Source organism: Buteo buteo, chromosome 17 (assembly GCF_964188355.1).
Source record: "Buteo buteo chromosome 17, bButBut1.hap1.1, whole genome shotgun sequence".
Lineage (NCBI taxonomy): Eukaryota > Metazoa > Chordata > Aves > Accipitriformes > Accipitridae > Buteo > Buteo buteo.
In genome coordinates this window covers 29,342,255-29,365,054 of record NC_134187.1, presented here as the reverse complement: position 1 = coordinate 29,365,054, position 22,800 = coordinate 29,342,255, and the positions used below count along the sequence as shown (strand labels likewise).

Sequence of the window (22,800 nt, the reverse complement as noted above, 5' to 3'; positions counted from 1 at the left end):
TCAGCAAGGGGATGTCTGTCCTTCCAGCAGCTCCCCGGAGAGGTGCCTAACATGGAGACTCACCACCAGGACCCACCATCCAACACCAAGTTGGCTCTGCAGGCCACCACGCTCCGGACTCGGCAGGCAGGATCCGCAGCTGGCAGCGCTCGCCCCTCGCCCCGCAGGCGCCCAGACACTGACCCACATGCAGCACCGCAGGCATTGCTTAAGAGATCACCCAATTCCCAAACAAAATAGCCGCCGGCTTCCAGCCTTCGCCTGCCTCACCAGGGGCAGAAGCACCCCACGGGAGGGCTTGGGAGGAGGCTGGGGTTGAGAGGTCACACCATCATCCCCAATGGACGGCAAACATCTCCCACGCATCACCACTAAGGCAGCGAGGATGTAAATACACTCCTGCAGACACAGCGAATAGACCAAGCATAACTCACTTCACCCCCCTCCCCTTCTCCCCAAAACAAAACACACACCCAGAAACAGAAGGAAACCAGTCAGGAAAAACCCGACAGTAATTCAACAACTATTTCAAGCGTTTTCATTCCCAGAAGGAGGCTGCTCTGCCCTCTACCACATCCCCCCCGCCATACCGGAGCTGCATGGTGCCCCTTCGTGATCCTGTGCCAGGTGCTGGTGGGCCAGCCTGCCGGGGCCGTTCTCTCTTCATTTAATACTGTGTGCATCTCAGCTGGCATTTCAGTGCGAAGGCAATGCCAGATTTCTCTCTGCTGAGCCAATGCACTTGGAAATGCATGACGACTTCAGCAGATTAATTGGAAACACAGCCTGGGTGTTGCAATCCCAGGAATGACTCCAATTTCAGGAACAAATGTTTTCATCTCTAACTGGGAGCAGTCACCCAAGTGGAAGGGCGCATTTTTGTTGCTGTAGCTCACCCCTCCCCTGGTGCGCGGGCGGTGGGAAGAGCGCTGCATCTCACCCCGACGGGGCCGCTGCGCCGGCGCTTGCGTCACCGGGGAGCTGCTGCTGCAGGGATTCCTTACACTCCCAGCCGGCACCGGAGAGGGACAGCCCAAGGTTTTCCTATGTCGATCTCCTTTTGCAGCATTGCATCTTTCCTGTTGGGGTCTGCAGCCTTCTCTGCCAACAGCGAGAGGTGGGAGAACAGGAGGGGATGCGAGGGTCCCCTGCTGCAAGTCGTCAGCTCCCCTGAGATGGCCACGGGGCCAGCGGAGCCAGCACCGCGGCTCTAGAGATCAGCGGCTGGCTATCCTGTAAGGTCCCGCTGCAACTCCGCATGCATCATGAGGGCCATGTTTCCAGCCCTTGCACAGATGGCTTCCCAAAAGGCCACTGCCCCTACCCAAATCCCAAAGCATCTCTGCTACTCCCTCCATCAAGGCTGGAAAAGATGTCCTTTTACTGCGCGCCTCCTGCATCTTCCATACTCACACACGGAAACTCTCACCCCAAAGAGTCCCAAGCTTCGCTTCTGCTGAAGGACATGGGCTTTGAGAGCTCAAGGATTCGATTTCTGGGCCCACAGTCCCTGGAGGTGACTCTTCTGCTCTACGTCCAACAGCCTGGATCACCATACCGCACACACCTCAGCAGCACTGGAGAAGACGCTGGCGGCCAGCTCAAGTCAGGTCCCCAAAGTCAAGCCCAGGAGAAAGGACCGATTCCCACAGCGAAGGTCCTAGACTGAACTTGCCAGAGACTGAAGATAAATCCCCATAAGACCATTCACTCCATCTAGTGGCAAGCCATTCCCGTGCTTCCATTTCCCCCCACACTCTACAGCGACAACGCTCCCCTTTCCAGGAGTTTCAACATCAGTTTGCCATTTCTTTGCTCAGCCGCGTTTGCTGCCAACCTCCCGTGCTCTCTTAGGTGGTCCCTCTGCAGCCATCGCAACTCTTGAAGTTCTCCCTTTGCTGCCAAAACCAAAAAGCTCTTCAACGGCTCAGCAGCTGTGCAGCGGCTTCCCCGCTCCCAAACCTTAAGGTGATAAGGGAAGGAGAAAAGCTGGTCTATCCACCCTCAGAGCCCTGGCAGGGAAGCCTGCTCTGATATCCTGCTGCCAGGGCTCCTGCAACCCAAGAAAAACTGTGTGGGCTGTGAAAGGCCATGTGGCTGCTGCTGGAGAAAAAAAAACCAGCAAGCTGGGAACCCAGGGACAGGCTGAGGGAGCAGCCAGCTCGCTCGGCTCCGGCGAGCCTGCACATGTGGGTCAGCGAGCACCCAAAAGGGAAGGAGGGACTGGCTCTGGAGGTGCTGTGGCTGCTTTTACCGATCCCTGTTTCTTCTGCAGATGGACACGGAGCAATGCCTGGGTAAATTCCTGATTTGGCAGAGGTGCAGCAGGAGACTCCCCTCCAGCAAGCGGCAGGGATCTGGAGCTAACAGCGAGCAAGCACAGCCCCTGCCTTGCACAGCCTAGATGGAGGCCGTGATTTCAGCTAGATAAAAAGTATTTTTAATCTTCGAAGATAAATCAGCTTCTGCAGGCCTGATTTCTGCCAGCTTCACCTCCTCTCCCAGCTGTTTGGCCTCCCCCTTCAGCAAAGCCCTGCCAGAGCTGAAGCCTGACCCAGGAGCGGGTGCATCCCGCAGCACAGACAGCCCCGAGCTGCACAAACCCTTCCCGCAACCCCCCTGCCCCGCTCCAGGCTGAAATCCACCGACCCCAGCCCCAAATCCAATTCCCTTCTTAGTCTTTGCCTCATAGAGCTCTTTTGTTCTGCCTGAAAGCCACAACTCCTAGCCAGACCTTTGCGTTGTGATTTCTATCCCCTGCCATAAAGTTCCTAACTCCTTTCTTATTCAGTGAAATAAGAATTTCTAGACATGGAGGAGCTGCAAACACATCTCACTAAGACACCACCGTCCCCTGCTCGTGACTGTACACACCACGCAGTGCTGCTCGCTGCTCTGACCCAAATCTCCCGCTTCCCACATCAGCCACCTTCCAGCCACGGCAATTTAAGCACACTCTTCAGTTGAGACTCTTGAAGACAGTGTGTCAAATGGCTTCCTAAAACACAAGTCTGCTGGCAACTATCCACCCGTGACCAAACCCTGGCCTCAAAGTCACGTAAGTCATAGCCTTTCTGCCATTAATTTAGATATTCTGACAAAATAAAACCACTAGATTTTGTAATGAGATGCCACTTAGGGAGCTTTGCTCATCCCAGAGCCTGCCGCGAGATCTTCATTTGGGGTACCCTTATCTCTCTGACTGGGAGATCTGTATGCTAATGCTAAGTACATCAGAAAAGCAACCAGCAGCATCTAATCAGTAACCCCTCTTCTGAACTGGGCTGTTGGTATCAGACCGGTTGGCAGGTGGGCGAGCTTTGGCAAAGTCTCATCTCCCATTCCCAGGGTCAGGAATGCGCAAGAGCTGCCGCGAGGAGATGAACACGGAAGCCACATGGACAGAGGGGAAAGCCATGGGGTTTTGCAAGCATCTTCTGCGGCAGGCAGCACTGTTGGGAGGCCTCCCCCACCAAGCCAGAAGACAAGATGGCAGAAGGGAGGACATGCAGATTTGTGCAGATACAGCACACACCCAAGCTCAAACCAGGCCTAGCCCACAAATCCTTCTGCAAGTTTCTCCGTCCCACCTCCAGATGTGCCAGCACCCCATCCTACACCCTGCTCCCCTCCCAGGCTTCTCCCCAGACACACCCTCCACCTTCTTCGCTCGCTTGGCACATTGTCCCAGACACGTCCGCGTGGTGTGAAACAGCCTCTCCGTGCCAGCATCCCAACCTCTCCAGCGGGGAAGCAGCCAAGCGCTATCACTTGTTCTCATCGCTGTCACAGGCTATCATCCAGTCTGGGCTCCTGCAGAAGAGACAGCGAACCTCCACCCAACCAGCACAGTTACTCATGAGTAAGCTAGACCCAACAAGACATCCAACCCTGACAGCAAGGTCCCACCAAGGAAAAAATAAATAAAAATCCTCCCAGTTCCTTGATCTTGACAGATCTTTCAAGTGTTCCTCATCATCACTGTTACAAATCCACACCTCAAAACACAAACAGAAAAGGCAGCCAATAAAACTGACAGGAACCGCAAACGAGACTTGTAGATCTCTGGCCAGGGAAGGAGCAGACTCCCTTCTTACTGTGATTTGACGCAAGAAGAGATCAGATGTGGCACTGCTATGATTGTTCATGTAGGACAGACAGGGCTAACACTGAAACCACAAGCTAACCTCTGCCTCCAACACATCATTTGTTTGGTCCATCAGCCAGAGGAGCTGATGCCTTGAATCTCTTTTGCCGAGATAACCAGCCTGAGCTTCATCATCATCTCTCCCTGCAAGACAGATCCTACGTTTCTGTAGTTTTGAGTCACTGCCCTTTCTGCAGTAGATAGTACAGTGCTGGCCGCAGCATTAAGACCACTCAAAGAGTCACAGGCTACTGAGGCAACGACATCTCCTTACTCCTGCTTGATGCTTCTTGGCATCACTCAAGAAGAACAGACTCAGTGGAACCTTCAACCCTGTTCAGTTATTTTCAAGGACTCAAGCACAGCCACCACGGATGGCATTGCCTGAGCAGGACCAGCATCATCTCTCTCCCAAGAGCTCAGTTCCTCCTCACGGATATGGATGCTGTTGATCCACGACAAATAAACCTCTACTAGCAAAACCAGTGAGAAGTACACGCAGTCCCGCACACGTAGGGAGACAGAGAGCAAAGGATGCCCAGTAGAGACAAGCTGCAAACACATCTTTACTGCTCAGTTGCATCCACATCAGGAGCACTTTGCAGCTCCAGACCACCAATACAGTGCTCCTAGTCTTCAAAGTCTAGAGACTAGTTTATCCTCCCAAGGAAGAAGGTTAATATTTACCCGCAGTATTTACAAACAAAGATAACAAGAAGCACAGGGCTGATGTCTAGCTCCCTGACTCTCTGCAAGGCTCCTACCTATCAGTACAGGGTTCCTCAGGTTGCTGCTTGCCCCAGAATTGGGGGTGCGTTGCCGCAAACTCTCTCAGTGACAGATGAGACATAGAACCACCACCCCCTTCTTGGTTACAACCCACTATTGGTATTTTAATCAGAGTAACCGCATGGTGCAACCGAAGTGCCAAAGCATGTCTCAAGAGCCCCTACAATTAGCGTGGCAGGCTGGGGGTCTCGTTCTGCAGTGCCTTTACCTGCAATTGTTCAGCATCTCTAAGTCTGCTCATGAAGTACTCCTAACCATACTGGAGACGAGCAGAGGGGTAGGGACACCTGCAAGCTTGTCCTGTAAACTGCAATTGTACACTTGCACCGTTGTATTTCACGTCACACACTGTAACTGGTGTTGGCCTGCTGGTTCCTCTGCTCCTAAAACAGCACAACTGGCACCAAACCATAGTTTTTCATGGTGTCAGTAGTCATTTTGCCACTACACTTCCATTGAGAGACTCAGAAATATTGCAGAAACGGGTTCTGCAGGTTATGCTGGGAGGTATCTGCAGACAGCACACGCAGGGCTGACTGTCACCAGAACTCCCCAGCTCCCCTTCTCTCACCTGGGATATACGTGATGGTGCCCTAACTATTTGCCAGTCAGTCCTGAAAAATAAAACTCTGGAGTTCGACTTCAGGATAAGATCCAAATCCACCAGCTACAGCTGTGATTCATCTGCCAGTGTCGACATTTCAGTGCAGATGTCCGAGCTGGCTGCAGAGACAGAAGCAATAATCCCATCATGGACATCTTAAAACGGCGCGGTTTGTCTGCCCCAGCAGCTCGTGCAGCAACATGTGGTTCAGGCTCAGATGTAAGTGCCATTGCTGCAGACACCTAAAACTCAGGGAGATAAACCCGATGCACGCCGCTCCCACGAAGCAAGCAGCAGCTCTGTCGGCTGCACAGATCTGCTCTCCCCTGAATCAAAGTGGAGCCCAGACAACTGGTTCAGCTCCCTTTACAGGAGTCAGAAAGCAGGGTCCCTGAAACGTGTGTTGAAATCCCCTGCAAAGCGTTCCTGCTGCAGCGAGGCTGTGCCAGCAACAGTTTCATTTGTGCCAATTTCACAACTTCTCTGAGACACGAGGAGTTTAACAAAAACCCTTCCCGCAGTTTAAAGGAACTTTTTAAGGCTCTGCTTTGTCCATGGAGGCTACTCGAAAGCTACTAGAAAACTGAAGTGCCTAAAGATGACACCATCCTCCAGGCACACGAAACCTGGGATGTAACAGCACTTTGGGGTCTGTGTTGCTCCGAGCATCTTTGAAAGCTGCAGCCAGCTCAACCCATAGATGACACCCAACTCCACCTGTCCTCTCTCCCTGAGCATCCCCAGGTTTTGGGGCACCCCACAGCCCTAGACGTGATTTTTCTAGCACAAAAAAGATCCAGTGCTGGTCTGGTGAGTGCCGAACACGCGCGTGGCTCAGCTGTGCCACCCCAGGACGGGTACAGCCACGTGGTGGATGTTTGCAGGTGCTCCGTGTCCGTACCGGTGCATAACTTGGATGTTTGCCTTCCTGGGTGTTTATCTCCGGGTTGTGTCTGCACACAAACTTATCTCCGAGGGGAGGGGTGTGTTGCTTTTGCACACACTGTTATCTCCAAGGGATGTGGGCCTTCCTCTGAGGCAAATGCCGTGTGGGTAAGCTTACCCGCAGGCCCTGCGGCTTGGTACCCACGCCAGTCTTGGTTCCTCGGCTGCCTGCAGCGGTGCTCCTCTGCATCCCTCCTGCCTCTCCCTCACTCAGCCTCAGTCCCTGTTTCGCCACCCAAGCAGGTGGCACTGAACAATGCAGCAGCTCTTACAAGGACGGGAAGAGAGGGAAACGTGGGAAGGGCAGAGCAGGGAGGAAGGACGGATGGTGGGGTCCTACCGGAGGAGCCCTGATCCCATCTGGACGTGTTTGGGGTCTCCCCAAAACTTCTCTTGACAGAATGACTTCAGGAAGAGCCCCAATTTCTTCATAAACACCTCATCTCTTACCATCTCACCCCAGCTCTCCACTTGACAGAGGGGACAATTAACTCAGCCATTCCTAACGTTCACGTAACACAGCCAAACCCTCCAGAGAAACCTCCTGGCACATCCTCACCACTGGACCTGTCCTAGCCCATAGAGAAGGTCTGCCTGTTGCAGTCCAAGGCCATCACCTGTCCTGGGAAGGGAATAACTTGCTCTCACTATCACTGCGGCATCATTTGGAGACCTCCATCTCCGTCTCCTGTGCACACACCGGCACTGCTTGGCTTCACGGGGTCTGGCCCTACCAGACGGGCTCTGTGGTCCCCTCAGCACTTCTCAATCGCTCCATGCCTTTCCAAAACACCCAGAACAAGCTGCGGCAGAGGCTCCTGCAGCACAACAGGGGGAAGGATGGCTCCGAGCCTCCCAGACAGCGCTCTCAGCAGTGCCCCGGGACGTTTGCTTTTTTCACAACACCAGGATATTGAGTCACGGTCAGCCTCCCCACAGCCTGTGCTCACCCGTGCAATCGCCCAGCTGCTGGGGTGTGTGTCGGTGCTCGTCTTACCCAAGACAGGGCTCTGTCTCCAGGCTCCCTACGTGCACTCGACCCTCTTCCCGGGCTCAGTGGCTCTGAACCTGCCGAGAGGAGGAAGCTGGGAAACTCCTCTTCTGGCAGAGCTCCTGAGAGAGCGCAGCTTGTGTATTCATTGCCTCAGATCTACCCGGTCTCCTCTAATTTGCCCGAGAGCCCCTGGCCTCTTAGGCCCGCAAGTTCAGCTGTCATGGGCTGTGGGAAACCTCAGCTTTGGAAATGCTACATTTACAGTGATGCAACTCAGGAGACATTCATCGTCCAAAGTTGTTTTTAAGGGGGCGAGGTGGATTAACCAGCCTGGTTTAGGAACTGACCCTTGATGCTGCCTGCCTCGCAGCCTATATGAGCTGTAACCTTACCTCCCTTCCTCTCCCTCCCCCACAGCCCCGGTCCTTTTGCTCACACGGTTCCTGCAATTCCTGGCCCTCGGCTCCGATGCATTGCACAGCTTCCGCCACCATCTGGGCTCCATTTAGGGGAGCTGATGTTTTTCACAGGGCTGTAATCTAAACTTTGGTATTAAGTTTACATCTTGCATACCAGCGTCTCACCACTGAGCCTGGCCACGCAGAAGGGGTGTCTCAGCTGCCAGGCTCCATCCTACCGCAGGAGGATGCGGCATGTCGGCGGCTCTGCGTACCTGGGAATCGTGCCGCCATGAATGCAGAAGATAGATCAAGAACCAGGGATCCATATGCACAAACCACCTATAGATCCAGCGAGGCACTGACCCTGCCAGTGGGTGCAAGCTGGGAAAACCCAACAAGCTGGGAAAACCCAACAAGCTGGGAATCAGGTCAGCTTCCCCCACGAGCCTGGGGAGGCTGTAGATGGGAGTTGAAGCCCTAAATCAGCATTATCCAGGCTCCACCTCTATCAGCAGCAAATTCTCCTAGTTTTTGGCCTTAAATTCTACACTTATCCCCATCCAGACACTGCAGAGTCTTTCAGAAGTGTCAGGTCCTGCAAGCAGTGGTGGAGGTTGCTCTTTGGAGAGGGGCTTCTTTTATGGAGGCAGGGAACAGACACCAAGAGCCACTGGGAGCAGAGAAGCATCCAGGGTAGCATCACAGGCCTGCTACTGCTCTGCTTGACCCAGATACTGCCTTTGAAGCCAAGTTCTACCTCTGTCTCCACCAGCAGCAATCCCAGACTGCCCACAGTCTGCTGCCTGAGCCCCTGCAAGCCATGCCTGTGGAGCAAGCAAGGAAGAGGAGACGCAAAGGGACAGTCCATTCCCACCACTACCTCTGACCAGCTGGCACAGAGTCCAGCTTTGAGCTTGCCCTTTTGATGCATGGGCACACTTGTCCTCAGCAGCTGCAGATGGACAACCCAGAGCGTGACTCCCAACCTCTTCTGAAGCAAAGGTTGATTATAAATTTGGCCAAGTTAAAGAAGCTTGAAAAAACACGGGTGTCCCCCAATTATGTGTCATATCAGATCTGCTATGAGCAAGTCAGTTGTTTTAGAGCAAACAACACATCACCTACCTCTTCACTGCAAGATGAAGGTCCGTAGCACCCTGCCTCCTCTCTGCATCATGATTTCTCACCTCCCATACATACCATAGGCTCCTCAGCTCTGTCCCTACAGCTCTAGCCAGACAGCAGGAGTCCAGGCTTGTGCTGAGCTCCTGTGGGTCCCAAGTCTCACTTGCAGCTGAACCCATGCACCATCTCTAAGGACTGGAGCTTATGCAGGAGGAGAGCAGATATCCATTTTATGTTATCTCTGCTGGCCAGCTGGGAAATCAACTTTTGCAAGGGCTGTTCTGGGTGGAGAAGAAGAGGGGTACACTTGGGAAAGCCTGGGGCGCAGCAGATGCAAGCATAGGAAGCAGAAGCAAGTTGCAGGCAGGGATGCACAGTGACTTATGCATTGCCTGGTCCACTGCTGCTTGCATTCAAAACACAGCGGAGACACAATCTGACCAAACAGTCCACGAGCTGCTGTGCTCTCCAGAGAAGGTAGTGGTCTCTGCTGGGCCACCGGCCAGAGCCAGGGGTCTTTGAGCAACACAACATGCAGCACCGCCGAGTTTGTAGGCACCTGCTCTCGCAGCAGCCTACACCACAGAGGTGAGACACGTCAGATGTTTCAGGCAGCAAGATCTGTGCTCCCAGGAGCACGCCAGGACACCTAGTTAGACTGGGCAACTACCAGACTGCTCTCCACCCTCTTAGGCTCCGGCTCCAGCGTATATTAAAGAGACATCAAAACGCACAAAGAGTCTCTAGCACGGAGCTGCTCAGAGCTCTCCTTTCCCAGACCAGTGCCCTATTAAACATCAGCGTCTCCCATCTCATATCCACCTATTCCCTACGAACCAACAGCAGGGTCGATCGGCCAGGCTGCAACAGGATGACGGACCCACCGCACGGTTCAACAAGGCTCCTGACCCAGCTCCAGGCAGGCAGGGCTGCCTGCAAGCAGGCGATGACTGGCCACCATCTCAACACGGGATGTCAGAGCAGCAAGCAAATGAGGACAGCACGCAGAAACCCCCAGCTGCATGCAGGCCTCCGCCGGGGAAGTGCACACGAAAAAAAAGCCAGCTTAAAAGCCAGAAAACGCAGGCAAGGTGCTGCGTTTGCACAGGGGCTGGCATGACAGCTCCTCTATGAGACACCAGCCCGGCTCTCCAGCCCCCACAGTTATTTATGAACTGCGAGGGCTTGCAGCCGCAGCACCGCCCTCCAGCCCTCCTGCCAACACACTTTGCCAATGGGCACAACAATTTTTGCAAGAGTGCTGCTAGCGGATCCCAGGCTGTAAGGCTGGTCCGAACACTGCTGGGGCAGCGGCAGCCCCCAGGCACCCCCCTCCGGCACCCCAGACCCCCACCTGCCCCCCGACACGTCCGCACCAGCCTTCCTCCACCCTCCTCCGCCAGCTGCAAGGTGGGCAGAGCCCCAGCCAGCATCCAGAGGGGCGGCTCTGCTATCCTGCCAGGCAGCCAAGATGGCTCAATCCCAGCAATCCACGAGGCTCAGCCAAAACCAAAAAATAATGTTTTCATACTTTGACTTTTCAGGCAGGATTTAGTCATTTGTGGACACGAGGGCTTGGCAGCACTGCGCTGCCTCCACTTACCTACTCCAGTAAGCAGCTGTTTACGACAGCAGAGCCTTGAAGATGGAGGGAGAAAGACGTGTGGTTTAATCCAGGTGAATTATTCCCGCTGCCTTTACAGAGCATCCAGCTGGTGAGGAAGAGGGGGATTCAGCATCCGCGCGCACCCGTCACATGTGGTACACGGCCAGAGACAGACTCGCCGCACAAGACAAGGCGTCGCAACACAAACAACCTCCAACGGCTCCGCAATGAGCTGCTTGGACAAATCCAGCAGGGACTTTTGCCCCGTCTACCTAATGGCTAAAAAATTAGTTATAGGCAGAAAAGCCAAACCCTCTCTGAGTACACTTGCTTTAAAGAGGCAGAGTGGCTGAGACCTGGTCTGTCATACTAGAAAAGCAGGTTCCAGCCCCGGCTTTGTAAGGGTTGTACAAGCCCTGTTTGCTTACCCCTGCACTGGGGCACTCGGAGTCTGCCCGACACGGGCAGGGAGACCAGAAGTTAAGCAGTAATTGACACAGGCTCGTGGCAGCTAGCTGGGGGCATCCCTCAGAAACCCTCCATGCATGGATCCATGGGTTTGGCCCCAAACTGCCCCCGCCTGGGCATGACAGATGGGTTATAGAGCCAGCCTAATGCATAGGAAGCTTTCAGAAAGACTGAAAAATTCAGTTTTAAAAAGAAACTGCATTGGCCGTGTCCCCCTGCCCTGGCTTTCCCTTCTCTGGCACCATGTGCTCGGTGCCACCTTTGTGCTCTCCTCCTCCGTGCTGCAGCTCATCAGGCTCAGAGCAAGACCTCCCCATGTCTTGGGAGCCAGTCTTTGTGTTCACAATAGCGAGGTTTGCCTCCCTACCCCTGTTTCAAGACCCCTGTCCCACCGAGTCCCTGGGTCTGGCCATCCTGCGATGGAAACCAAAGCACGGAAGAGGAGCCTCCTGCTGATGACTGAGTTTGATGTGCCACCTCCACATCAGATGAAGATACAGAATATAGCCAAGCTCACCATGCATAGTGCAGCTGTACCACCTCAGCATCCCGCAGACCTCCTTCAAAATTACATATTTAAGGTGGAAAGGGTCTCTGGGTTATTCTTCCCAACCCAAAATATGTAGCCCTGCATGTCCCCACTCTACTGCAGCTCCCAGGCCAGGTCACAAGCACAGACGGGTGCCTCCAAGCTCCAGAGAAGAAAGGGATGAAGTTTATCCATCAGGGTTTGCAGGAAAGAGTTCACATGGAATTAAGGAAACAGCTTCTGCCACGACACAACCTTATTCTGCCACCACTGTTAGAAGCACCTGTTTGATTCCTCACCCAGGACCTTACCTTAGTCCTAAAATCACTTCCAAGCATCCCAAAAGCCCTGGCCATCACCGCTTCAGAGCAAGCCCAGCTCCATGGAGCCCTAGGGAACTCACCGACGAGGCAGGAGAAGACCTTGCTGACAACCCACAATCCTCCGTACACCTCAATACACTTCACAGGAGCTAAAAGCCCAGCTCTGAGCAGCCAGGACAGCCTGCGGATCTTCTACAGAGGAGTCAAAGTGCCAAGAGTCCCTGCACTCGGGAGCAGTGCACTTTAATCCCAAAGAGCCCACTTTAATCCCCTAATTCTTCTTATCAAGTCAACAGCAAGGTTGGCCCTTGCTACCACACAAAGCATAGAGCCATCTTCACCTCCCAAGGCCTGGCCCACTGGAAAGGATGGACTTCTGTTTTGCAAATGTGTCCTCAATGCCTTACAGTACCGAAGCCACCAAGCCACCACCTCCCTCTCTTGATCTTAACACACGTCCTTGGGTGTGGGATGAGACAAACTGGGAAGGCAGGTTACAAACACATGAAGGAAGCTTCACCAACAACCTCCAGTCTGCAAGAGCGTGGTGGCTCCCAGCATCGCAACAGGCAAATGGTTTATCCGGCCGCAGAGCCAAAACCTCCCTGTAGCATCTGCGGAGGGTGTGGAGAGACAGGCAGGCTCTGCGGCACATATTCTCTGAAGAATTTAAAAAAAAAAAAAAAAAAAAAAGGAAATTGCAAGAAGCTACGAGGAGTTTGCCACCACTGTATCATGTGTCTAAGCCTGCTTCTTCTTCTGATGAGCTCTGACGACCAGAGGATGCGAGCTGGGAGAAGGACTAGGCTGCAGGAGGGTGGGCAAGGCTCGCCACACGCCGGCACTTCCTCTAAACCACTAAACAACACCAGATCTGTTGGCAAGACCTTCATTATGATTAGACAGGGTGCCTCTCTGCACCCTGTAGAAAGAGGATAAACCAAGACTAATCTAGAGTGCCAGAAGAGGACAGCAGGAGGAGGGAATTAAAAATTGTCCCGTTCATCTCAATTATTAGCTCTGGTGCAACTCCCCACCTTAGTGTCAGATTAAAACTTTTCAAGCACTAGCCCAAGGCTTATCTGCTGCTCCCCTCCCTTCTCCCACATTCCTGTTATTAAACCAACTAGCGCTACTTATCTACAAATCCTGCCTCTTAAACCAGCAAAGCCACACCATGGTTCCTGCAGTGTTGACGCTCCATCGTGCCCCTTTGCTTAAGTGAAGAGCTCAAGGGGATGCCAACAGCTCACTCCCCACAAACCATGCACTGTCTGCCTTCAAAGCTTATCCACTACACGGGTCCCACCACGATGTGGTTCCCACCACGATGCTCTGCAGCCATCATCTGCATTTTCACGTGGTGATCAAACCACTCAAAGCATCCCCAAAGCCAAATTTCCACAGGAGCCTATAGCAAAGCTGGCGCGGAGCAAGTCTTCAAGGAAAGGGAGTTATTCCAGAGTTGTGCTTCATAACCAAGCGTGGGATAAAGCTCAAAGAGGCACACAGAAGAATTCACTGAGGCAGCGCACAGATCAGCAGCACAAACCCATTAAGCCCTGGCCACTGGCAGGAGAAGTTTTTCACTGAGGAGCCTCTGTGCCCTCCAGGCAGACTCCACGCAGAAGTCGTACAGCTGTCCTGAATTCGAAAGACAGATAAGGCTCAAATGATTCATTCAGTGTAAACCTTTATTTGTTCTTGCTTACCCAGAAGGAGCCAGCAGCTGCTAATGCTAAACTGGGCCAGCTCCCAAGCACAGACAAAGGCCTGCAAAAATGGGTTTAAGGAGGAACTGATTGTTCAAAAAGCAATCCTAGAAGAGGGAGTTAGAAAGAGGGAGTGCAGCGCAGCGCAGGAGGAAGAGGAAGCCAAAGAGCACCTAAAAATAAATTTTAAAAAAAGCAGTCAGGCACAGGACAAAGGCCTCGTCTGCACGTGACCGTTACCCGCAGCGTAGGCAGGATGCGAACTGGGTACACAACACTCACTCCCCAGCAACTCCACGTACAGAGCCTCAACCGCCTCCCCGCACACAGCAAAAGCCACGGCCAGCACCTTTCGCCCCCAGGACAGGCTCTTTCTCCCGTGCCATAAATCCCTCACATGTAGGATGCTGCCCCTGCCCGTGCCCTAACTCCAGCATGCTGTGCCTAGTCCTCTCCTGGGTGGAAATCCATCTAAGCCCAGCAGAACTGGCATCAGACAGCTTCAACAATAGTTTGAAAAAGTTAAAGGAATTTAAATGAAGTCTGGAAAACAATATCTCTCCCAAAATGCACTCTCAAAAATAACTAAGTCCTGCTGAAGGACTAGCGAGGGGCCCCTCTGCATCCATCTAGGTAGCACCTTCATCAGTTCTGAGCAAGAGCCGGTGGGTAAATGGCGAGTTCCCAATGAAACTGCCACAAAAGGCAGAGGAGATAACAGATGAGCCTGTCCTGTGTTTGCTGGTGCAACTGGGACTGATGCTGTCTGCTCCCCTCCTGTGGCTACGGGGCTGTGGAAAGCTCCCACACAGGCACCGAGCTGGGACCCTGCATACAGGTGATGAAAACCTCAAAGCCCTTAACCTGCTCCAGTGGGGGCTGTCTCCACCAGATGCAGATTAAAGCTTCAGTTCAGGCCCGTGTATGAACCATTCTCCATGTGCCGTACAGAAGGATGCTCCTGTGTACGCCTTTAGCCAGCCCACCCAACTAGTCAGGATTCACAGCCGTGCAAGGAAGGAAAAAATCCCCCAGGGACAGGAAAGGCACTTACAGGATGGGCTGAACATCACCAGCGTGGTAGATATCTTCAGCCTTGGTGCAACAGTCTGAGAACATCCAGCTAGTTCCGCTCCCGGGAAGCTACCACTCCGCATCTCACATTCACTTCTGCTTCACTCCTGCCTCGCACGTATCTGGTCATCAGTGCAGCAGTAAGACGCATCTGATAAGGCTGCTCGTAGATGGGCCAGATGCAATAGGCCACTTAACAGACTCTTGTATACTGAGTCATCCCGTCTTCTGAGCCGTCTGCCTCCTCCGGGAGTATGTACTGGCTCTGGCAACTCTTATTTCATACTCACATACATGTGGCTCTTTTTTTGAGCATGCAAGTCTGAAGCTGCTGAGTAGGACTCTGCCCAAGACGTCCCTTCAAAGCTGCCATGAAACGCAAACAAAACTCCTGCATGGCATAAGTTTGCTAGTCTTCACCCTACGGTCCTTGAACTCATGACTACTGAGTAACGCAGCTTGCTCAGCTAACCAGCAAGCTAAGAATAGAGACCTTGAAGTGAAACCTACTGGGATTGGCAGCTATTTTGAGCACACTCAGCCGGCGGGGCAGCGTGACATAAGAGGATATAAAGAGGAAACTCTGCACAACAACTCTCACCTCACCAAGAAAGATTTGGGTAACAGAAGGTAGAGCCACCGCGCCTGCTTTTGAGGCAAAGCAAACGCTGTGATGAATCCCCAAGGCCAACTCCGCACCACTTTGCCAGCTCATTCCTCAAAACCCAAGCCACGGCATCGGTGTTTACAGCACCGTGATACCAAGCGGGTTGTCCCCGGGCACAGCACCAGCCCGGCAGTGCCCTGAGCATCCCCAGAACCGGCTGAGCCCACCAAGAACTGCACAGCTGGACCCCAACAGGCAGCAGCCCAGTGTGGCCATTGCTTCTCCCTGCCTGGGATCCAGAAAAACCCCAGCAAACCGCCTCCCGTGCTGCCCACGCCTCTGCTGCGCAGCCCATGTCGAGCAGAGCATGTTGCCACAGGTTCAGCCTGCCCAGGCACCTTCGTGGAGCAGGGCTCCCAGAGATCCTGTTGCGACCAAGCGCTCACAAGCGGCCGAGCCAAGCCTCAAAGGGAGCCGACACGACCAAAGCAACCAGACAGAGCACCCACAAACCCCAAACCTTGTCTTTGCTTTCTGACCTCAAGCAGACCCTTGCAGCTCTCTTCAGCAGAGCACACCCTGAGAAGAAAGGGTTGCAATCATACCCAGACACCAGATGTGTTTAGGAAAGATCTGGTCTCGGTTAGCAACCAACATTAAGATTAATGTAGGGAAATTTAAATGGCAATACTCGGAGCATATTTGATTTCAACCCTTAGATACTGAGAAAACAAACATACAAGCTACGGTTTCTGGAAATCAAACTCACCACCTGAAATCGGTCCCTGCAGCAGCTCTCTGCTAGTTCATAGTGTGTCCAACTCGTCAGCATGTGCATTTGAATACTCATGCTGCCAGTATATCCTGCCAGCTTACTCAAAACCAAGAAATGTATTTTCTACTGGTTTTTTGGACAGGAGTAAGTCATAAGCAGGTATTGACAGAGTCTACAGTGCTAAATAATTGAATTCCCCAGACCCACCAGCTTAGTCTGTTATAAAAGCATCCTCCAAAACTTACACAGGGCATCTGAGGGAACACGGCACCTCCAATTCCAGTCGTCATCCAGACAGCAACTGCTTATTAAGGCCTCTGTCAAACAGTCTGTATTAAACCATGGTTTCAAAGAGGCTGAGCACTCTGAATAAAGATCACAAGCCGCAGATTTGCTTAACACTGCAGTTCAATTATTACAGTGGCGTGAGCCACCACTGCTGTCCTCTCTGCCTGCCCCATGCCAGCAGGTGACATCCACGTGGCTGCAGGGACCCAGAAAAAACCCAACCACACTGGCACTGTGGCAAAGGCTGTCCCCCACCATGGGGATCCCCCCTTCTGGGACACTGTCACCTCCAGCTGGTGGCAGCTCTGTTCTGCAACCGTGCTGTGGAGACAAAAGTGCCACCAAGGACAAAGAGGATCCAGCCCGCCTCAGTCCCAGCGCGGAGGGGAGCAGCAAGGCCACGAAAGGGGCTGACCACAGGCATACAAGGAGTGCCCGGTAGTTTCATCAGGCTTCGACGCATCCCTGAGCCATGGAGAACTGTGTCCGCTCTCAGGCTTGGTCTCTGTGGAAGCAATTTTCAAGGCAAATGGACTGTACTGCAAGTCTGCCCACCAGTACGTCCACATCCTCACGTGGGGACCCCTCTACTGCTGCAGCAAGGTGCTGGTGCAGTCCTGGAAGAAGGAAAAGAAGGAGGCAGGCATGATCCTGAGCTCAGCAGAAGCCAGGAGATGAGCCCCAAAAGAAGCAGAGGCTCCTGCGTCCAGGTGCTCTGTAGCGTCTGCAGAAATAGTCAAACCTCCATCCTCGACATCCCTAGGACAGCAAGGAGCCACGTGCCAGTCCCTGTGTCAGCCCTGAGACATGGGCAGAGAGGCCAGAGGACCAAGGATGAGCCCACACAGATGACAAAAAGGACACAGCAAAACCTGTGACTGAGCAAGGCAAGGGAAGTGGGAGAACGGTGCTTCTCCTCTGCTCTGGGCTGTCAAGGGGAGGGAGGGAGCAGGGACACGCTCCCACCTCAGACAGCCTCTCTGCTGTGAATATTCCCACCCTGCAGGCACTAAAAGATAATACTGGAAAGCAGGTGCTTTCACCAGCCTCTTAAGTGTTGCTGAAGGCAGCTAGATGAGGAAAAGAGTCTATGGCAGGAACAGAAGAGACTATTTTCACTTGGTAGTTGCACCCCCAGGCTACGTATGGAAACATATCCTCTGCAAAGTTAAGTGCATCAAGCAGTGAGCAAACCTGGAGAATTTACATAAGCCTTGAAGTTTCGGATACGCATAAAGGAAGAAATTCAGGGAGCAATCATCGCTTTGTCTTGAGCTATTGCTAGGAAGTGACGTTCTCCACATTTTCTGTGCTGCCCAAGGCTTCGCTCTTACGCAACGGCAGCTTTTGAAAAAGCAGCCTCAGCATCAACACTGTTTTTGCCTCCCTTGCGTAAGAGATTCTCCTTCCCTGAAGGCTCAAGAACATCCCCCCATGAACCACTCCCAGCACCACCTCCAGACTCCTTCCTGCAGCATGAGGGAGTCCACTTCTCCCCAGAGGCTGCCCCAGTGCCCTGCTTCCACCCGCTGTGGAGTTGAACTCCAAGGCATTTGCAGGACCGCAGGATGCTCCAGAGGCTCCTTGGACACACTGCTCTCTTTTGGAGAAGCAGATAACCCAAGGGACAAGCTGATATCCTTCCAGCTACAACTGGAACACAAACCGGATCAGGACACCTTCCTATTTTATTTCTATAAATGCCTACCACACTCCTCACAGAGGGGGAGTTGCAGGAGAACTGGGTGTACTCAAGTAAAAGGGAAGGTGGAGAAAGGGAATAGAAGAGGCAAAGTAGGAGAAGAAGGTGGGAAAGTGGAGGGACAAAGTCCAGGATCACCTAATGTGACCCAATGAATCAGTACAGGCAAGAGCAATCTTGTCAAGAAACCCAAATGCACCGGGAAACCCTACCTGCTTATTTCATGCCTTGTAACATCAATTGAGTCATTTCTAAAATAAGCAAAGCTTTGGGTCTTGGTTTTGAGGTATGACTTTAGGATAGCTACAGTAAACCAGTAGAGTATTTTTGATCCTAAGTTACACACTGCGATGCACAAAGAGCCCAGAAGAGCCATCGGCTAAGAGTGCCAAAAGCTAGGAGCCATGTACAGCCAGCAGCAACTCCCACTCCTGTCCCACCCCGTGGGTAAACGTGGGAAGGACGCTCCAGGCAGGCACTGCTGACGGGGACACCCTGCACACGTAAAAAATTTCTCCATCAAGAGAAATTAGTCTCTTCTGGAGGCCAGTGTGAGATACTCTCAGTTTCCACCTCTTCCCCCAACTACTGCATCTCCGTCTTCTTGTTCCCTACCTTTAGCACCCACCTTTCCAGAGCAGAGCCTCCGTCCCCCTGAAGCACACACCGTCATTTAGTGCAGCACAGAGAGGCTGCAGGGTGAGCGTGACCACGACTGCGTGCCAGACCAGCAGCAGTGTTTGTTTTGCACTGATGTGAGCGGTATTTTGATCCAACTGTGCAATGCAACCCTGTGGAAGAGCTAATTCTCCTGCTGGCATGCGTTCCTACTCCTGGATACCTCACGGGACAAAGCCCAAAGTATCTGCCTGCGAGTGAGCGATGTGGTTTGTTACTGTACTGAGGTGCAAAAAGTAAGCCAGCCAGCCACTGAGCAAGACTCCAGCCTCAGAGACACCTTCATAATTCTTGCATTGACAATAGAGAGCACCATTCACCACACTTAGCCTTGAACATGGATGGACTAAATTTTAGGATGAGGGAAGACGAACAGATACAAGTGATGGATGTGCTAAGGCGTTGAAGCATAACAGACAGCTGCTATCTTGCTCCAGCCTCTCCTTGGGCTCAGGACCCCCATGGAAGTCCTCACTTTTGGACATTCCCTCTCTGCTGAAGACCTCCCTGGATGACAGCATAGCACTGACTCAAGGCTCTTTCCTCAGCATCCTCAGATGTTGCCCAACAGGGACCACAGTGACACAGACATGTGGCACTCATACCAGCTCTGCCACCTCATCGACTCTTTTACAGGTACTTCTGCATCATGCTGAGCATTCACCGCCTTCAGCCCCACTCTGCCAAGGGCTGATGTGCCTTGGCACGAATTCCTCCTCCAAGGTGAGTCTGGGAAATTTCCAAAGTCAGTTCAACAAGCGCTTGGGCTCCGTTTGCTATTTATAGTTTGACAACTGGGACAATGCCACCCAAGCACACTAGCTTCGCTTGCTCTGGCTAAACTCAAACCCAAATGACTGAATCCTGCACAACATACAGCAGCCTCAGAGCTGCCCAAATTCAGCACGCATTCATTCAGTGTTAGCAACTGCTGCTATATCTGGAAGACGGTTTCAAGGGAAGACAGAGCTCTCCAAGGCAGAGAAAGAAAACAAATCTTTTGCCTGTATTCTGCAGGACAGCGCTGCTCTCCTAAACTTCCTCGGCTCAGCTTAACAAGACCCAAGTTTTCTGCTAAAAAGTTAACATTAACAGCATTAGCAACTCACACCACTCCCCACAAGCCCCTGCGCGCCTCCTGAACTCTGTACATCCCCTTGAAAGCTTCATGACACCATCACATCATACAGCAAATGTACCAACTCAGACCTTCTCTGAGTGACAAAATTGTCCCTAACATACGCCAGGCCCAGCCTTGCTCTTCGGGGAAGGCAATTCAGCAGAGCAGCCCATATACGTCCAAAGAAAGGGAGTGGAGTGACCAGAAACAAACCACTTACATTAAGGCACCAACAAAGGCAGGAAAACATTACGGCCATTCAGCGAGGCTGTGAGGCTGTAAGCAGCAGGGGTTTCTGCAGTATTTTTAAGGCAGAGTGGCAGATGAGAGACCAGCCGTGCCAGCCAGGAGCTGAACTGCATGGGGCTCTCCAAGCCTCGGTCACAGAGGGCTGCTCAAGTCTGACACAAGCCCACCCAGCTGCAACCAGACTGTTCAAACTCAGCAAGGCCAGGACACGCTTCTCTGGCCGTTTGTCATCTCCCCCATTTTACTAACGACACAAAAGTCAGCAAAGAAGCTCCTAATAGGAAGCCGACAAAGCCTAAACTGGGGAAGGATGCATTCCTGCCTTCAGGGAGCATAGCAAGGTAATGAGACACAGACATTGGGAAGGACTCAGCAGCTGGCAGGACTGACTCACCTACCCATCCTGTGCTGTCCCATCCCTCGGTAGCAGAGAGCAGCTACAGGGCTGGATGGAGATCAAAAGGTAATAAATCAGATCAGAAAAGCTAAGGTCTTGATGTTTGAACCAGAGATCGAACAGGAGATTTGCACACCTCCCCTGCAAGAGTCAGGCAATGGGGCAGAAGGAGCTGCCTTGTATCGGAGCATTGCCAACACGCTTTGTTTTTTCCCCCTCCCCAAGGTCTCAGCGGTTAAATACATGATTGCAGGATCTCACAGTCTCTTAAAAAAGCACGTATACTATTGCATCCCACTATTTGAACAGGAAAAAGCCTGAAAATATGAGCCACAAAGACTCCAAATACACAACGTCTCCTTATTACTGACGTTTTCAAACCTCATTTTAATTTCAACAGTTTCTAAATGGTTAGGGTTTTGCAGCACTGGCTTTCAGCCTCCCAAGAACTGTTTCTATCCCAGTGCCCCACGGTGGGACGACTTTGGCTTAAGCCATGTATTCCAAAGGTATCAGTGCCACCGCTCGCAGCCCTAGAGACACCTGCCTCAAAAGACTTTAAGCAACCAGTCTCTGTTCCCAACACCAGATACAACCTGGGTCTTTACTCCAATCCACAGCCCAGCAAAGTGTGAACACAGAAACCAGGGCCAGAGTCATGACACGCATGCTCCAGCCACCGCAGGCCTCGATTCCCCATCTCTGCCAGAGGCAGAACACAAATCCAGACCCACAATCTCAGGACAACACAAAGTTTACCACTTTGCTAGCCCGGATATAACACCGTGTCACATTGAAACACCTCTACCAGATCAGAACTGCACTGGACAGCACCCAGCACCAACCCAAAACATGAGCCTCTCCCTGCCCTGGGGATGTTCCCGTCCGAGCCCCAGCAGGATGCAACAAAGCCGTTTAATCAACTGCAGGGAAAGACACACTCACATGCACCCGTCCCCATTCACCTCCGTCCTCCTGCTACGCGGTCCCAGAACAGGATACACACTTGCACAGACCTGCCCTAACATTGTGACTTGTCCGTTCCCAAATGACACGTCCAAAAGGTTTAGGACCCTGTTCAGGACAGGTCTAACCTCATTACCATCCCACGTGCTTACGCCTGTTGAGCTTCCAGCCTCGCTGCAAGCACTTTTGCTGCCATTTTCAGGCTCCCACTTCCTGCTCACATCAGGCAGCCGAGTAGGAAGTGCTGAAATCCTCCGATCCTCACTGCATACCAGGAAGCGCCGGAGATCTCCTGAGAAAGGCTGTGATTTCCAGGCTGAAATCCTCTGCAAACATCTGGTCAGAGGTATTGCATCCGGACCCTCAGAGAGCGGGGCCCACCCTCCCCATCCTCCCAGAGCGTGCTGCTTCGACCGTCTGCTAGAGCAAGCACAGGGCAGAAACCACTTACAGATCATACAGTTGGGCAAAAAATACCGCACAGTCCTAAATCCTCAGGCCATTCGCTTCCCTTCCTCTCCCACAACAAGCAACACCTCGTCTCTCCTGCCCACTCACCACCGAGCCAAGTCCAGCACATCTCAACACCGCCTCTGCAGGAGCCTCTCAACGTCCCATTACTCAGCAGAGCCTCGTAACATGTTCAAACCCCAGATAATACCTTTACCATGGAAAAAGGTGTGGGAAGATCTGTTTTTCGGGAGCCTGGGGATTGCCAGCAAAGGGCAAATCTTGGACGACTCACAGATCTGTGGGCTGCATTGGCTCGTATGCTCAGTCTCCAGACAGATCTGGGCTACCTGGGGTATTGACAGCTCTTTTCCCATTGCAGCTGCTCGCATCCTTTCTCAACAAGGTATTCAGAGAGAAAGAGATGCTATTTCAGTAAATACACCCAAGGATGCAACCCAGCAGAGCTGTTAGTGCTGTCGCTCCTCTGCCCTTAAAGCCTCGCTCCCTGCAAGCGCCAGCTGGCCTTCAGGAGAGAAAGGTGACAGGATTAGAACAAAAACACTCCAGCCAACAACAGGCTCCGGTTTACCCTGTCTAAACACCCGCTCTGAAGGCAGCCACAGGTCCGCGGACCTCGTTCGACCCGACGACTCGGGTTCTCATGAGCCTGAAGTCTTCTCCCATCGGCTCTGGCAGCTTTTCCAGGCTTACTTACACCCGCAGGCATTTGCATGGGACACCGTCTCCTCCCGGCGTGGATCAGCTGCTCTCGAAACCACCATCACCTGATGCTTCCCTGGGCACCAGCACCAGCCCGGGCTCTCCAGGACCATCGCTGGATTCTCCCT

The 22,800-nt window shown here is 52.7% G+C and overlaps 1 protein-coding gene across 5 annotated transcripts in view; it reads right to left on the bottom strand.

The window, feature by feature from the left end:
• Positions 1-22,800, bottom strand: part of HDAC7 (histone deacetylase 7) — a 91,669-nt gene that overhangs the window by 33,409 nt on the left and 35,460 nt on the right. The window contains exon 1 of one of the 5 annotated variants that reach the window (XM_075049509.1): positions 14,698-15,147. The exons of 2 other annotated variants lie outside the window; for them this stretch is intronic. In XM_075049509.1, coding sequence (XP_074905610.1) covers positions 14,698-14,800 — 103 coding nt within the window. In that variant the 5' untranslated portion in view covers positions 14,801-15,147. Of the gene's footprint in view, positions 1-63; positions 495-590; positions 737-14,697; positions 15,148-22,800 lie in introns of those variants that run through there. 2 more of the 5 variants (XM_075049517.1, XM_075049508.1) reach the window with 2 other exon arrangements.